This window comes from Microcaecilia unicolor, chromosome 2 (genome assembly GCF_901765095.1).
Source record: "Microcaecilia unicolor chromosome 2, aMicUni1.1, whole genome shotgun sequence".
Taxonomy (NCBI): Eukaryota; Metazoa; Chordata; class Amphibia; order Gymnophiona; family Siphonopidae; genus Microcaecilia; species Microcaecilia unicolor.
Genome location: NC_044032.1, coordinates 368,893,349 through 368,909,984, shown reverse-complemented (window position 1 = coordinate 368,909,984; position 16,636 = coordinate 368,893,349). Strand labels below are relative to the sequence as shown.

At 41.1% G+C, this 16,636-nt stretch overlaps 1 protein-coding gene across 1 annotated transcript in view; it reads right to left on the bottom strand.

Moving 5' to 3' along the window:
* POLR2B (RNA polymerase II subunit B) overlaps positions 1 to 16,636 on the bottom strand; it is a 120,115-nt gene that overhangs the window by 41,621 nt on the left and 61,858 nt on the right. The window contains exons 10-13 of the mRNA XM_030194562.1: positions 10,645 to 10,831; positions 5,489 to 5,632; positions 423 to 562; positions 208 to 319 (exon numbers count right to left, since the gene is read on the bottom strand). Of these exons, the coding sequence (XP_030050422.1) occupies positions 208 to 319; positions 423 to 562; positions 5,489 to 5,632; positions 10,645 to 10,831 (583 nt within the window). The remainder of the gene's footprint in view (positions 1 to 207; positions 320 to 422; positions 563 to 5,488; positions 5,633 to 10,644; positions 10,832 to 16,636) is intronic.

Sequence of the window (16,636 nt, the reverse complement as noted above, 5' to 3'; positions counted from 1 at the left end):
ACCACTCGCCTCCACCTACCCTCCTCTCTTCCTTCCCGTTCACATTAATTGATTTATTTTTTATTTTTTGTCTATTAGATTGTAAGCTCTTCGAGCAGGGACTGTCTTTCTTCTATGTTTGTGCAGCGCTGCGTATGCCTTGTAGCGCTATAGAAATGCTAAATAGTAGTAGTAGTAGTAGCTAATTCAAGGGCACAGGTAAGTCACCTCAGACACAATGATGTCCATCTGTCGTCGCAGCTTCCGTAGTGTGTTCATCAGCTGTTCTGGATCCTTGTGTATTCCCACCCAGCATCCATTCACAAAGATTTTAGTTGCACTATTTCAAACAGAAGACACCTCATAAAAATCAGAGTTAGAAAAAGGGGAATCAGCTACCACAAACAAGACAATCAAAAGCCAATGGTGGCACTGATACATACTCAGCAATGGCTGCAGGAGAAATTTCTTCCAGATTTTCCATACTCCATTCCTCTAAAAATTCCAGAATTGGGGATGGTTGAGATCCAACAGAAATGTAAGCCATCAAAGCCAAGTTCTTGACAAGACCTACTGCATGACCCTAAGAATACACAAAACAGCATCTACTTATTGCTTATGTTTTTGTTAAATTTTTAGCTAGTTTTCATTTCTGCCACTTCCCCAAAAAGAAGTGTTATCATGAAAGATATTAGATTGGCATTTTACAAGAACATCGCCAAGTGCTACAGACATTTCTAATTTTATTATGAATTTATGTTAGGAGCAGTAGTGGAAATGGGTTTTATGGGCATCGATTCCTCATTCTGACCCTGACCTTGTTTTTCCTAGTGAGAATTTCTTTCATTTTTATGTTACCATAAAAAGAGACTACTTGCCTTTGTAATGTTCTACAGTTCCTGGCAACTGGGAAACCGTCAGCCAAGCCAAGCGAAAACTGTAAACTTGTTCCTTGGTTCAAAATGGAGGTTGTTTACTGTCCTTCCCCACCAAGTCTATGTAAGGTTACTGGTCAGGAACCAGTGCTTTAGCCTATTACTGGTTCTGCATTTCAAGACTTTGCCCATGATTCCAACTTTCTAAATATTTGGTCTGTGGGCTAATACCTAGGACAGTGTTTCCCAAACTGTGTACCGCGGAGGGAGATGCATAGTAAAATACACACTGATTGGTCTCCTGCTCCTGTATGCTGGGACCCTGGTTATCGCATGTTACACATTAACTCTGCTCGGCTGCCAGCCATGGATCTGGTTCTACTTCCTGTGAAAGACTTGACCGATGGCTGGTGAAAGAGAAGAGTTGATGCATTAACATGTGATAACCCAATTCCCTGCACACAGGACCAGGAGACAGAATGAGGGAGCCCTGCTCCAGGCCACAGCAGCAGCTGAACAAGCCGATAACAGACAGCAGTAAGTACAAAGCCGCTCTTTCTATGCACAGGAGATTAAAGGAGCATCCCTCATGAAAACTTTCTTCCCCCAGAATACCTTTTTGTGTTACATAAATTAATGTTCCTATAATGTGCAGTATCTTTGAATCCTTGTTCCCTTCCCCACTAGTGTGTGGACAGTTGGCTGTAGAGAAGCAGAGTGGGGAAGGGTCCGGCTTTGTTTCTCGGCAGACCAAGGGTGAGGGAGCGGCCCAAGTGCAAGCAGAATAAATGGTGTCCCAAGACCCAGAAAAGCTGCGTAGAAGGTGACTATTAAGTAATGCAGAAAAGAAGCTGCATTGCTATTCTTTTGACTTTAGGGACATTGTGAAAAAATTAATGACATGCTAACGGCGCCCTGAGCAGAGAAAGTTTGGGAACCACTGACCTAGGACCTTTGAGACTTTGGGCTTTATAAGGGTCTATGTGCCCCTATAAACCAGTAACTTGTAGGGTGGAGTACTTGACAAGAGGCAAAGAGGAACACAATCACTGGGGGGGAGGGGGGGGGGGGTTCCAGTTTATAGGGCACAAACACTAAGAAGGGCTTGACCAGCAACGGGGGCTGGAGGTCCGGCAGACCTCCGCCCCCCCCCCCCCCCAGGTTCAGGGAGGGATGGAGATCCGGTGGGTCTCCAGCCCCCTCTAATTCCCCTCAACAAAGTCCCTGGTGGCCAACCAACCCCCCCCCCCCCCCCCCCCCAGTGACAGAGGGGGCTGGAGGTCCAGTGGGTCTCCAGCACCCCCAGTCCCCCAGCGAAGGGTCCCTGGTGGTCCAGACCCCCCTACCCCCCTACCTTGTGGGTTGGAGGAGGAAGGGTAGCCTGCTTCCCTCCTCTTCCTGTGACGCCGCAAAATGGCGGCGCCCAGCCCTGCCCAGTGTATCCTGGGATGTGCTGGGCGGGGCTATGGTGTACGGTTAAAGTTAAAGTTAAAAAGCAAAAATAAGTGTCTTCTCCATCTTACTGGTATCCGGGCTTCCCATATAAGATTAAATTAAACCTTACTTGCTAATTTTCTTTTAGTCTCTCCAGACCAATCCAGCCAGGAGATGAGACGGAGACCTATTAGACAAGTGGTATCACTCTGTATCCTATACAGCTTGTCACTACCCAGTACTCCAATAAAGCAGGAACAAGGAGGTCAAAGACGCTAATCCCCTAGTAACAATCGACAACTATAACTCAACTAGGACTAGAACAAGGCCAAATTCACATGCTGACTCCGACTTATAGTTCCTTCTGATAATTCTTCCAATAGGGGTGGGTCCTGGACTGGTCTGGAGGGACTTAAGGAAATAAAATTAGCAGGTAAGGTCTAATTTCATCTTCCTATCATCCCACCAGATCAGCCCAGAGGCTTGAGAAGTATCAAAGCCGAATCTTACGGGCAGAAATGAGAGAGGCCTGAACTTAAAAACCTAGGTACAAAATCTGCATCCTGATCCATCTATACATCCAATCTGTAATACTTGATAAACGAACTGAGCAACAACCAAGTGGCTCCCTTGCAGATTTCCATAAGCAGAATGAGAGAATGTTCTGCCCAAGAGAAGGTTTGCCCTCTAGTTGAAATGAGCCTTCAGTACATAAGTAATGCCATACTGGGAAAAGACCAAAAGGTCCATCAAGCCCAGCATCCTGTCCCCAACAGCTGCCAATCCAGGTCAAGAGCACCTGGCAAGCTACCCAAACGTACAAACATTTTATACATGTTATTCCTGAAATTGTGGATTTTTCCCCAAGTCCATTTAGTAGCGGTCTATGGACTTGTCCTTTAGGAAACCGTCCAACCCCTTTTTAAACTCTGCCAAGCTAACCGCCTTCACTATGTTCTCCGGCAATTAATTTACTACACTGTAGTTTCATCGCATGCCCCCTAGTCCTAGTATTTTTAGAAAGTGTGAACAGACGCTTCACATCCACCTGTTCCACTCCACTCATTATTTTATATGTACCACCAGAATAAGGCACCCTCTTAACACATAAGCAGCAGTTATAGCTTCCATAATCCAGTGAGCCACCAATGCTTTAGATGCTTTTTCCCCATCTTCTGGCGCCCCCCAAACAAAATGAATCCTGTCTGGCCACTGAAATTCTTGTCCTCTTCAATAACAACTCAACATTCAACAGATAGAGACTTTCCAGACTTCCTTCCTTTACCTCCCTAAAGGCTGAAAAAGAAAAGGCCTGGTTCACACGTAAAAATCTGACCATCCAGCTTCAATCTTCCAGAAAACTGATGACCTGAACCATGGCCTCCTGACAGTTTCTCTCTTATAAGCCAGATATCCAAGTATGGATGGACCAACAGCCTCTTTTTTCACAAGGCCGCCACTACCACAACCATGTTTGAAAAAATCCTAGAAGCAGTGGCTAACCCAAAGGGAATCGCACAAAATGAAAATGGCAAACTAGGATTGCAAAACATAACTCTGGTGATTCTTTCAACAGGAATATGCAGATATGACAGGTTAAAAGGCATTAGAAATTTTCCAATAAACCACACTAAGATACATAAAGGCTCCATGCAAAAACTTGGGGCTTTCAAGGCCCTTTTGCACCCATTTGAAATGGGCCAAAATTTACCTTCCTTTCTTGGGCACAATGATGTAGATAGAGTAACTGTTATACTCTTTTAGCCTAGTTCTCCTTGAAGGGAATTTGTGTCTATTTGAAAGTTCCTCCAGGCTTTCAAGAGCTCCATCCCTTGAGTAGAGGAAGGAGGCTGAGACACAGGTGGCCAATCAACCCAATCAGGGGGTGACAGGAGAGGGGAGGGTTCCAGCACCACTGGGTGTAGCACCCCCGGCTGAGAGGCGCAACAAGCTGGTCCAAACTCAAGTTTCTACGTCATTGCCTTTGTTTTGTTGCTGCATTTTTAAATACCTGGGAAAGAAACTGCCAAATTTTGATCAGTAAACTACAGTCCCCTTCCCCACCAACCCCTTGCACAGAATGCTTCACCTACCATCTACTGGAAGCTGATAAATACTGGCTAGTGACAGGCTGCACAGAATACTTAGAGTGATGTCACTAGTCTAGTATTTCTTAATCTCTATCTGCTGGCAGGAAAATGCAAACCAAAGTGTCTCGATTGGTCTGGTGGAACAATAAGAAAGCTCTCTTTATTTAATCTCCTGCATTTGCTGTCTTCACTCTAACCCTTAACATTAGAAGATAAATATAAAAGATCTATATACTGAAGTATATTTGAAAGATAAGAATTACTAGAAGAAAGCTACTTTCGAAGTAATTTATTCTTGTAAACAGACTAATCTGCCTCTGAGGCAGGGTATGTTGTATACTTTGCACTCCTCTTATTCAACTCCCTACTCCATCATTCTTTTCATCTCCCTCCATGCCTGAAATGGCCTTACTCTTAGGCTCCAGACAGGAGCCAAGAGACATTCCTATTGCTCCCCATTCCCAGATCTCCAAGAATACTTGTCACCTTCCGCTTCCTGAACCATCTCACCTGCTCAGAAAATGTACCTTCCCCACATAAACCAGCAAGCACATTTTTGAAACCCCTTCCCATGAAAATAATCAGATGCTTACTTTAAAAGACAACATACTTAGATATCAAATACTCCTACGCTTTGATTTAGGTGGGTTCTACATGTTTTTGAGTAAAATACTTTCAAAATAAAGATCAAATGATGCTTGCACCACAGTGATCAAAGTCCAAACACAGATGCCAAATCAAAGCATGTGAAGGGGTCAGTAATCTCTTAAGAGGATTCAGCTTTATGTATACCAGGCTTTTAATTCAAAGGAGTAGAGCAAATCACTCCCAGTATGACAGATACTTAGTTTATTAGCATCTCCTGTTCAGCCACTTCTCCTGTATGGATTTTGTGGAATGGACACACACACATATGTTGTGGGGATGTGGGGGGTATGGGTGGAAGGGGAGTTTAGCCTTTTAAACATATGAAATTCCAGCCTAAAAAGAACTTCACGTAGAGAGAAATATTAGAATGGTTAACCAATCTTTAGAGTTAAGGTCCTACAAGTGTCACCCCCTTTACTAAGAGAGAGTCATGATACACATGCACATCTCTTACTTCCTTACCTCTGGAGTCTCGGCAGGGCAGATCATTCCCCACAAGGTATTGTGCAGCTGCCGGGGTTTTGCCAGTTTACCATCTCTACCAATAGGAGAGTTCAACCGCCGTAAATGAGAGAGTGTAGATGCAAACGTCAGCCGGTTCAGCACCTGAAATCACAGATTGAACTGTCAAACTACTACCCATGTCTCTACCATAATTTCTTCTATTCATTTTCACAGTCCTTTTAAGGGTAGCTACATCCTCAATTACGGAAAAGCCTGCTTTAGTATATTCTGCCCTAGGAAACAGTTGAAATGCTACATAGAATACAGCTGAGTCTATAAAGCAGCAGTAGTATTTATGGTATGCTGAAAATTAAGTGACTTTAATATGGTAAAGAAATACAGTCCTAATTCAAAACAACCCTTCACCATATAACAAAATGTTTTGTAAATTGGACCATCAGAAGGTGGGCATCTAACAGTTGTTGGCTGGACAGCATAATTAAAATGTGAGATGGAGGCTATTAGCACTAAAACATCCTTCAGAAAATGAAAGCAAGAACAAAAAGAAAATAAGAAACAACGTAAGGAATGGTAAGTCAGATGCAAAACACTAATAATGAAGGCAAAAAGACTTGAAAAGTAATTTGCCTCAGAGGCAAAAACACAATTAAATTTTATTGAGGTACACTCAAAGCAAGAAAATGATAACTGAATCAGTTGGCCCACTAGACAATAAAGGGTACATGGGAGTACTTAGGGAGGGCAAGGCCACGGTGGAGAGACTAAATGAATGTCTTCACCGAGGAAGATGTTTTGGGGGGGGGGGAGAATTACTATTTCTGCATAGGTTTTAATAGTACTGAGCATCAGATGAATAAATAAATCTCTACAAACCTGGAAGATGCAATAACACAAATAAAATAAAAAACAGCAGCAAATCACCTAGCCCAGAAGGTATATACCTCAAGGTACCCACAAAACTTTAAAAAAAAAAAAAAAAAAAAAAATGAAACAGCAGAAGTCCAAAAATTCAGATGGCTCGGGAACTGGGTTGGTCCGGTTTTTTTTTTAGATTTTCCGAATTCTCAGGCAGTACTTTAAAAATTCAAATTTAAGAAAGAAAACGAGATAAACAGACAATTTTTGTTGATTTATTCAATGCTTCATTTATTAAAATGATTTACAGGAAAAACATACAAAGAAACTTTATTATGAATGACTTAGTTTGCCAATGGAGAATTTTATATTTGAACATTCAGGGTTTCTTAAACATTTCAGGATTTTATACAGTTAATTCTATTTGCACTTGTTTCCTCCGCACTTGTCTCTCTTGAATTAGTCTCTATGGAACATGATTTATATTCACACTATATTATACCTTCATGATTGACGACTGCTATTTTATCAGGGTTCCACATGCACATTTATATTCAAATTTCTATGTTTTTTTTATACTCTTCATATTTCTGGTATCCAAACATTCAAAGTTTACTATATTCATTTTGTCTCCTCTGCACAAATTTTTCCAGCACTAGCTTTCATTGCACATGAATTATATTTACTTCACATGATTATGTTTTTATATTTTTTCGACTCTTGCTTGATGCATGGTTGTATTTACTTTCATGTTTTCTTTTAGTGCAATTATTTCTTATTACACAGGATTATTCCTTATTTCTTAGGATTAGACAATTCTCTCACTTTTTTTTCTTTTTAGACATTTATATGCATATATTTTTTAATTCTTTATATTGTGTTTGTGACTGTATTTAATACCAATTCTGTTCTCTTTGTTTTTTGTTTTATGACAATATTTGTTTTGAATTCTCTTACTGGATGTTTCATATTTTAACTATACTTTTTCAAGTTATACTTTTTATGTAGTTCTTATTTATTATATTTTAATTTGGTGTTTGTATATATTATTATTGTTCATTTTCTTGTAGACTCCTGAGGCAGGCCTTACAGCCGAAACACAGCTCATATTGAGTCATTGACATTTAATAACAAATCTGCACCACACCATTGGTTTGGGACTTTAATTGTCCCCTTTGCTGTTCGTGTGTTGCTTTGCGCAAAGGTTGTTTTTTTCCTTTTTTGTTTCTTCAAGCTTTGTGTAGGGGTTGTTTTTCCTTTTTTGTTTCTTCTATTTTACTGAATTAGACCACAATAAGAGAGGGGGATTAAATCACTTTTGCTGTTTGTGTGTTGTTTTGCTTTGTGCAAAGGTTGTTTTTTTTCTTTTTTTGTTTCTTCAAGCTTTGTGCAGGGGTTGTTTTTCCTTTTTTGTTTCTTCAATTTTACTGAATTAGACCACATTAAGAGAGGGGGATTAAATCAAAAACCAAAGAAAAAAAAAATTCCAAGCATTCCCAGCCTTAATAGCACAGATTGAGTGTACTCTTCTGCATCCCACTCTCTACAGTATTTCCTCCTCCCTCCCACTTACCCTCTTGCTGCTGTCATCAATTGGCTTCATAAACACAGCTGTAAAGATGCAAGTGCACGGCCATTTCCCTGTGCATGCTGCTGCTAGGCTTGCTGATCCCACCCTCTATGATGTAAACTTCCTGCATCAGAGGGAGTAGGAAAATGGTCCCGCACCTGCATCTTTACAGTTGCATTTACCGGAAAAAAGTTTGGGTTTCAAACAGTCTGGATTCTCAGGTGGTCCGGAATTCTGGCATCCAGATTTTTGGACTTGTACTGTATCAATAATTCATAACTTATCCTTAAAAATCAGGTGTGGCACCGGAAGACTGGAGAGTGGCCAGTGTAATACCAATTTTTTTTTTAATGGATTCCTAGAGTCACTGGGAAATCAATGTCAGTGCCAGGCAAAAAAAAAAAAAAAAAAAAGTACAAAGTTACTGAACATATACATTGGCATAGATTAATGCGATAAAGCCAACAAGGGAAATCTTGCCTCCCCAATGTACTACATTTTTCCAAAAGAGTGAACAAACGTGGGTAAAAGTGAGCCAGATGATATTCTGTATTTGGATTTTCAGAGAGCATTTGACAAAGTATCTTATGAATGGCTCGAGAAAATTAGAACTACTGTGGATTAACAACTGATTAAAACACAGAAAAAAATAGCATCAAAAATATTATCAGTAAAGAAAGGTAAATACTAGGTCCTCTAACTGTGCTAGACCTGCTGCTTTTTAAGATATTTATAAATGATCTGGAAACCAGAACAAATGTGCTGAATAACTTTGTGTTATCAGTAAATTTGAACAAAGTTCAATTGCAAGAAACTGCAAGAGGGTCTTCCAAAACTGGGAGACAAACTGAACATGAGCAAATGGAAAGTGACACATAGGAAAGAGCAACCCAAACCAAAGTTACAAAGTTCCACAACAGGAATCACTACTAAGGAGAGTAAATAGCTAGGGTCATCGATGATACATTAAAATCTTCTGCTCAGTGTTCAGTGGTGGCCATGAAAGCAAATATAATGTTAAGAATTATTACGAAAGAAATAGGGGAAAAAAGAGATTATTATAATGCCTTTGTATCGCTCTATGGTGTGACCACACCTCAAATATTGTGTGCAATTCTGGTCACAACATCTAAATATACATAGAGCTGAATTAGAAAAGGTACAGAGAAGAGAAACCAAAAAGATAAAGGGAATGGAATGATTCCCCTATGAAGAAAGGCTAAAGAGGCAAGGGTTCTTCAGCTTGGAGAAGATATGGCTGAGGGAAGATTGATAGAGGAAAAAAAAGAGGATAGGAGGGATGGGATTTGATATACCTCCCTTCTGTGATTACAAATTAAAGTGGTTTACCTACTATATTCAGGTACTTATTTTGTACCTGGGGTAATGGAGGGTTTTAAGTGTCTTGCCAAGATTCACAAGAAGCTGCAGTGGGAATTGACCCATTTCCCAGGTTCTCAGGCCACTGTACTAACCATTAGGCTACTCCTCCGCTATAAAATCGTGAGTGGAGTGAAATGAATAGATATGAATCTTCTAACCAAAACTACAAGAACTAGAGGGCATACAATGCAGTTAATAATTAATATAGGTGTTGGCAACTACGGTCCTCGAGGGCCATAACCCAATCAGGTTTTCAAGATTCCCACAATGAATATGCATGAGATTGATTTGCATATACTACTTCCATTGTATGCAAATAGATCTCATACATACTCATTGAGGGAATCATAAAAACCCAGCAGGTTGTGGCCCTTGAAGACCATGGTTGCCCACCCCTAATTACTACATTTAGAACAAACTGGAGAACGTATTTCTTAACAACATATAAACATAATTAAACTGTAGAATTTATTGCCAGAGAATGTGGTAAAAGCAGTTAGCGTAATGGGGTTTAAAAAAGGTTTGGACAAGTTCTTAAAAGAAAAAGTACATGATCATTAATAAGGAAGGTGGACTTACTCTATTTTACTCTTTTGAGATCTTTTGTCCACTGTTGAAGACAGGATACTAGGCTTGAAAAACCTTTGGTCTTTCCAAGTATAGTGATGCTTACATACTTACGGATTACGAAAATTTTAAGCAAACAATGAAACATTTTTAATATGGAGTTTCCTATGACACTAACTTCTAGTCAAATCAGAGGCTGGGACTGAGATTCCATCTATACAAATATACAAGATGAATCACAGTAAAACAAACACAAATGACCTGACTGCCATCTGTAGCCTGGATATCAGAATAAACACTGCATTTAGGGGAATGAGTCAGCACCTTTCAGAGCACATTACAAGTGCATCCCCCAGGGCAGTTGGTACATTTCTGGATTTAGCATTCAGTGCTTCTTCTTGAAAACTACAGCCATTAGTCTAGCAACCCTAGATTAGGAGGAAAACTCAAACTTTATGTACAATGCTGGAGCTGGACCACATACTATAAAACACCAAGGACAGTCAGTCAATAAGATTGTTCACTTGGCCAATATGCCCCCTTCTTCTCTGCATGTATTTCTTGTACTGTATGCTGCTCACCTCATCAGTTCAGAGCCAGCACTGCAAACAGTGACACCAGCAAACAGTGACACCTTTAACAAATATGGCCGCTTCTCTTACATGGGATGCACAAGTTACAGATCTGTATTTTGAATGTTTTTAAACATGTCCAAGTGTTTTTTTCCATATAGGTCCCTGCCCAATCCGATTATGCTTCCATGACTACCAGACCTCACCTGAGATACTCCAGCTCGAGCCTGGTGAGCTTTCTTCTGGTCACCCCAGTTCCCAGTAGCAAGAGAATACTTCAACCCGTCCGATATAATCCTGGTTTTAATTGCCAACTCTAAGTTAAAATCTTTCCCTCGGTCAATGAATTTCTGTGCATATATTCTCACTTCTTTCAGCAAGTTCTTAAACATTCTGAAAAAAAAATTAGCACATTAATAACTAAATTTCAATCACTTCTGCAGACCTCAATGAACCTTACAAACATTTGTGTGGACACTTTACCTGTAGTCCTTGCTCTAATTAAAAAAAAAACCAAAAAAAAAACGTGCCTAAGGACAAGGAACTTACAGAGCTCTGCATTTCTGACTGTCATCATATCAAATACAAATAAACTAAATGAAGTCCTGAACTAGGAATGCCTTCAAAATAATGCAAATAAAGAATTAACATAAGAGATCTTATTTACCATTTCAGTCAGAAGCTCTAAATGGTTTACATAAAGGGCCAAGCCAAATAATAATCAAGCTCTACAATAATATGTAAACAAAGTCACAATAATTGCAGTGGCAAAAAAGGGAAAAATACATTAGAATATAAACAGAATCAAAATTAAAATAATGGGAAAAAAGCCAAGCTTAAAATATCTTTCTAAACCTAAGATAATAAGTTTCCAACTGAATCTTCGAAAGTAGGGAGTTCCACAAAGAAACTACTGCATGAGAAAAAAAGTCTATTGAAAGTTAACTGCTAATCTAGGTCTAGAAAAATGAGGTTGTTGTAATTTATTTAAATGCAAAAGCCTAGTTGTGGACCTATAGGTTTGAATTGTAATTGAAGGCACAAAATAATCAGGGCAGAGTCCGTACATAATCTTAAGAGTTAACACAACGCCTTAAAATGCATTTTGGCTTGAACGGGGAGGGGAGCTAGTGACAAGCTGCAAGCAATAGGGTGATATGTTCATACCTGCACCTATGGAACATCAAGCATGCAGCAGACTTCTGAAGCAACTGAAACTTAAATAAGGGGTTCTGAAGCAATTGAAGCTTAATTAAGGATTTTGAAGATAAACCCAAGTACAAAGAATTGTCGTATTCAATTCTAGAAAAAAATATGCGCCTGTACAGTTTTTTGCACATTAACTGAAGAAAAAAAAAAGAGCGTATCTGATGCAAATACTGCAACTTGAGAAATGTGGAAGAAACCAATTTCTTTATATAAAATCTCCACTTAAATCAGAGTCCAACCAAACACCTAGGCTCTTAACAACAGACTGAAACTGGATAGTTTTACCACCTAACATGAGATTAACCAAGGGACTTGGAAAAGATTTACAACTGATCCACAACAGAACAATTTTATCTGCATTAACCTTAAGTTTGTTAGCTAACATCCATTGTGAAATTTTGGAAAAACAATGTTCGATGTGACTGAATAGTTCTGAAATAGTTGTAGTAACTGGAAACATAATGTGATCATCATCTGCATAGATAAAATAAGACAGATTCAAAGATGTAAGTAGGTTGCCCAGTGAACTGAAATAAATGTTAAACAAAATAGGAGACAAAGATGAATCTTGCAGAACATCACATCCCAGGTTCCAAGAAGGAAAGGTCTCATTTTTGTGATGTGTTGTAAGCAATTTTCAGATGGGTAATTTACATGAGTGAATTTTATTTTATCTGTGGAAATCACTTTGAAAACTACTAAAAAAAAAAAAAGTGTTGGCTCCAAAGAATAAGTCAATATTAATATATATGGGGAGGCTAGCTCAATGGCAGTGCTGACCAAGACATGGGATTCATTCCTGGCTTAGGTATGCTGCTCTGTGTGGGTCAGCTGGAGATATTGCAGAAGGAGAAATTTGGTCTTACCTGCTAGAACTAATGGGTTAAGCCTGTCTACCAGAAGACAGAGACAAAGGCTTACGATCTCTGCCTTATATAGGGTACTGTGCAGCCACTTATTCTTCTGCACCTCTTTAGCAAAGCAAATGTAGAAAAACATCCTCTAGATTCCAGTAGAAAATGGAGGAATCCAGGGTACCCAACATAAGCTATCACATCATCAAGGGACCTCAATGGGACCTTTGGGGGGGGGGGGGGGGGAACTATCAGTCAAATGGACATCAGTTATGCTATAAATTTGAAAAGAGCAGGACTCTGGACTAGTCTGGTAGAATTCAAGGAAAGAAAATTCACCCCTAAGGCCAAATTTCTCCTTTATCATCCACCAGTCCAGAACCAATGGGATATAACAAAGTACCCCTTAAAATGGGCGGGACTCAAACCCCTGATCTAAGCACTGCTGCACCAAATGCTACTTCCTCTTTGGCAAAAGCATCTAACAGAACTTAGTCTCCAAGTATACAAGAATGACCACACTAAGGTCCTACAAATGTCAGCTGGAGAGACTGCATGTATCTCTCCCCATGAAGCTGTCAATCCTCCGGTCAAGTGCACCTTAAGGATCTTTGGTAGTGTTCAACCCTTGGAAATAAATGGGAAAAAAGTGCTAATTTCAACCTGCGTGCACTGGTAGCTTTCAAGGCTACTGCCCTTCTTGGAACCACAAAAAGTACCAACAACCTGATTTAAGAAAAAAAAATCACTGGTTACTTCTAACTAATACATCAGGACCCTTCGAATATCCAAAAGGTTTGAGAACAAGAATTCCTAGACACACACATCCTGTATGAATGCAAGCAGGCAACACCATCTGTTTTACTTTAAACTCAGGCACCACCTTGGTCAAAAAGGAAGAAACTGGATGGAATATCTACTTAAAATGCAAGAATGGATCTCAACTCCAAAGCACCAGTAGCTGCAAAATCCATCTCGCTGAACCAATATCAACTAACATGAATTTTCAGCATAAAAGTTGCCTTTTTCAACAGCTCAAAATTCAAACCCCCAAAGGCATGAAGCACCAGAATGAAGTTTCATGCCAAGAAAGGACACCCACACTAGAGGCTTAAGGTGAGAAACCCCATCCAGGAAACAAGTCACATCAGTATGGGAAGTTAAGAGGTCGACTAGAAAGGGCACCTTCTAACATACCAGTGTCATATCTTTCTTGAGGCCACCTTGCAGAAAGGACAAAAATGTGTGCCATCCAAACTTGAAAAAGGGGAAAACAATCTCTGTGCACACCAAGTTTCAAAGACCCTCCAAGACCCTGGAATATGCCGAGGAGGTGATCTTTTATTACAATCGTACTGCAGGTGTATTATCTACCCTTGCTTAACCCTGGCAACTCAATCATAACTTCAAGAGCCAAGTTGTAGAATACAAGCGAGGCAGTTCTTCCACTGCAAATAACCCCAATCAGTTACTTGTTACTGTTTTGCTGATTGCACCTTTTCTGTTCATTATCCTAATTTTTCATGACAATAAACATTTTTAGTTTATTGCCTCTGTTGTCTGGATTAAGAATCCTGGTGGTTTGTGTGCTGGGTCTGCAAGTGCTTTCCAGGAACTGTGGGATCACTGGGAGTGTGGCCCCAGTAACCTAGAAATCACTGGGGATAATTTGAGAGTGGGAGACAGGCTGTTGGGACCCAGTTGGTGGGAGGAGGCTGCTAGTGTAGAGCACAAGCGGCAGGTGCAGGTGGACCTGAGCTGTGTTGGGTATAGACCCTCTAAGTGGCTGTGGGATAGCCCCAGGCTGGTGGTTAGGCATTTCGTGACAGATTCCTGTTCCATCCAGGTGCCCTGGGCCAGACTGAACTTGTAATGAGCTCCCCAACCCGATCTGCTTGTGTCCGCAGTCACCACCCTCCCATTGTGCTATCGGAAAGGGAGTTCAGACTGTCAAATTCCTGGGCTACAACCATTACTGCATACTCCATCTGAACACCAGCATCCAAGGAAGATGAAGGTCATGCTTCTGTGACACTGGAGACCAGCAGCTGAAAAGAGGCATCTGTAATGTACGAATATAAGCCCTTGCCAATGGCACCACTTCCACTGCACCAAGGACCTGGACGAAGTCCCAGACCCTGGGCATGCCTCGACTGAGAAGACGACAAATCTGCTGAACCAGCTTTGACCTCCTGCTTTCTGTGAGGAAGATCCTCTCCCTTGCTGTGTCAGAACGTCCAGATACTTCAGTGTCTGTGATGGAGTTAGTCTGCTCTTCGCGAAATTGATTACCCAACCAACTTTGTCCGAATAGAATGACGCATGAATGAGCCAGTCGGTCATCGAGATACAGGTGAACTCCGATTCCTTGACACTGAAGGAAGGGACTACCACCACTGGAAACTTGACAGATGTTCTAGGAGCAGTGGCAAGACCTAAGGGCAAAGCCCTGAACTGGAAGTGATGGCCAAGTACCGCAAAACCTACAGCAGCCATATGAGTATACGCAAGTACACTTCCTTGAGATTGAGGGTGGTGAGAAATTCTGCTGCTCTGTGTTTCCATGCAAAAGTGGACACTCAGAGGCAGAGATTTAGACATTTGAGATCTAAGACTGGACGAAAGGTGCCTTCCTTTATTGGGACAATGGAAATAGACAGATTATCTGCCTTCTCCCTGTTCAGCCCAGGGAAATGAAACAATGGCCGGAGTACCAGCAAGGATGCTACAGTGGCCTGAACCTTGACTGTCATGGTTCCCTTTCAACAAGAAGACTTCAACAGAGGAGCGACTAGGTGGGAGACCAACTTGAAACCTGTTTATCCAGAACCCATCAGTCTGATATGATTTTGGCCCACTCCTCCCGAAAACTCTAAAGACGTCCTCCCACTGGAGGAAAAGAGTGAACCAGCCATGCATCACAGCAAAGTTGTGGAGGTATCGGACGCTCTAGCTGACCAAGAGAATTTCTTCCTGTCTGCACGAAAGGAAGATTGGTGTGCCTGAAAGCGGGACTTCTGACCATCTTGCTGACAACCAGACCAGTACCATCTGCTGTCTCGAAATAGAGACCGAGATCCCCCTGAAGACGGGAGGCAAGAGGCTTTTGGCTTACCCTTCAGCAAACACTTACCCTGAAAGGGCAGTTTAACTAGATGTGATTTTGACGCTGCACCTGCTTCCCAATGCTGCAACCAGCGCTGCCTACAGGCCGAGACAGCCAAAGACCTACTGTGGGCCATAACCAAAGTTTCCTCTAAGTGGCCTGGTGTGTGCAAATTTGTTTTCAAGTGAGCAACAAGCTAAAAAAAAAAAAAACAATTTTTGAGCACCAGTATTAGCAATGCATTTATGTACATAGAACGATAAAACACATTTTTGCTTGTGAAGCTCCTAAAATGTATGAACAATTGCTCATGCACTCCGCTTAGAGGGAAAATTGGCCGCAACCCATAACATGTCAAATAACATCCGCCAAGTAAGTCAATCCTACTTCCTGCTGAATGTTATGGTGCCCATCTTGTGTTGCAAACTGCTGATGCCACTTCAGGCATGCTCCAGCCACGAACAAACTGCACACTGTTGCTTTAAGGCCTAAAAACACCACTTCAAAAGCAAACCTTCTAGCTTCCTATACTGTAGGTCTTTTAGGGTAATGCCAACCGCAAGGTGGTGGTCTTAGTCACTGCCTTAACAAGGGGGTCCAGCTTGAGAAGCTACAATTTCTCTTTCTCCTCCAGAGCCATCAAGCAGAGGCGAGCCATGGCTCTTCCCACTCAGCTCCGCATCCAGTGAGACCCAGTCTGTTTAGATGCATCAGGAAGGCCTAGAAGGACCTATAAGCTCACTCATAATAGACGAAGATGGAACTCATGACACTGAAGCAGGCGGCTTCTCAATGGAAAGCACCGCCAATGCCTCAGAAATAAGAATACTAAGCTCCTCTTTATGAAACAACCTCAGTACTTTCAGGTTCTCTCTCTCCTCTAACAGCTCCTTCAACGATAGCTCCTCTGAACAAACAAAGGCCACATTAGATAAGTAGGGAGAAGCAGAGGCAGACTTCCAGGAGTGGACAAATGAGGCTAAACGAGATCTCTTAGGAGCTGTAGGGGCTAAGAGGTAACAAACTGAA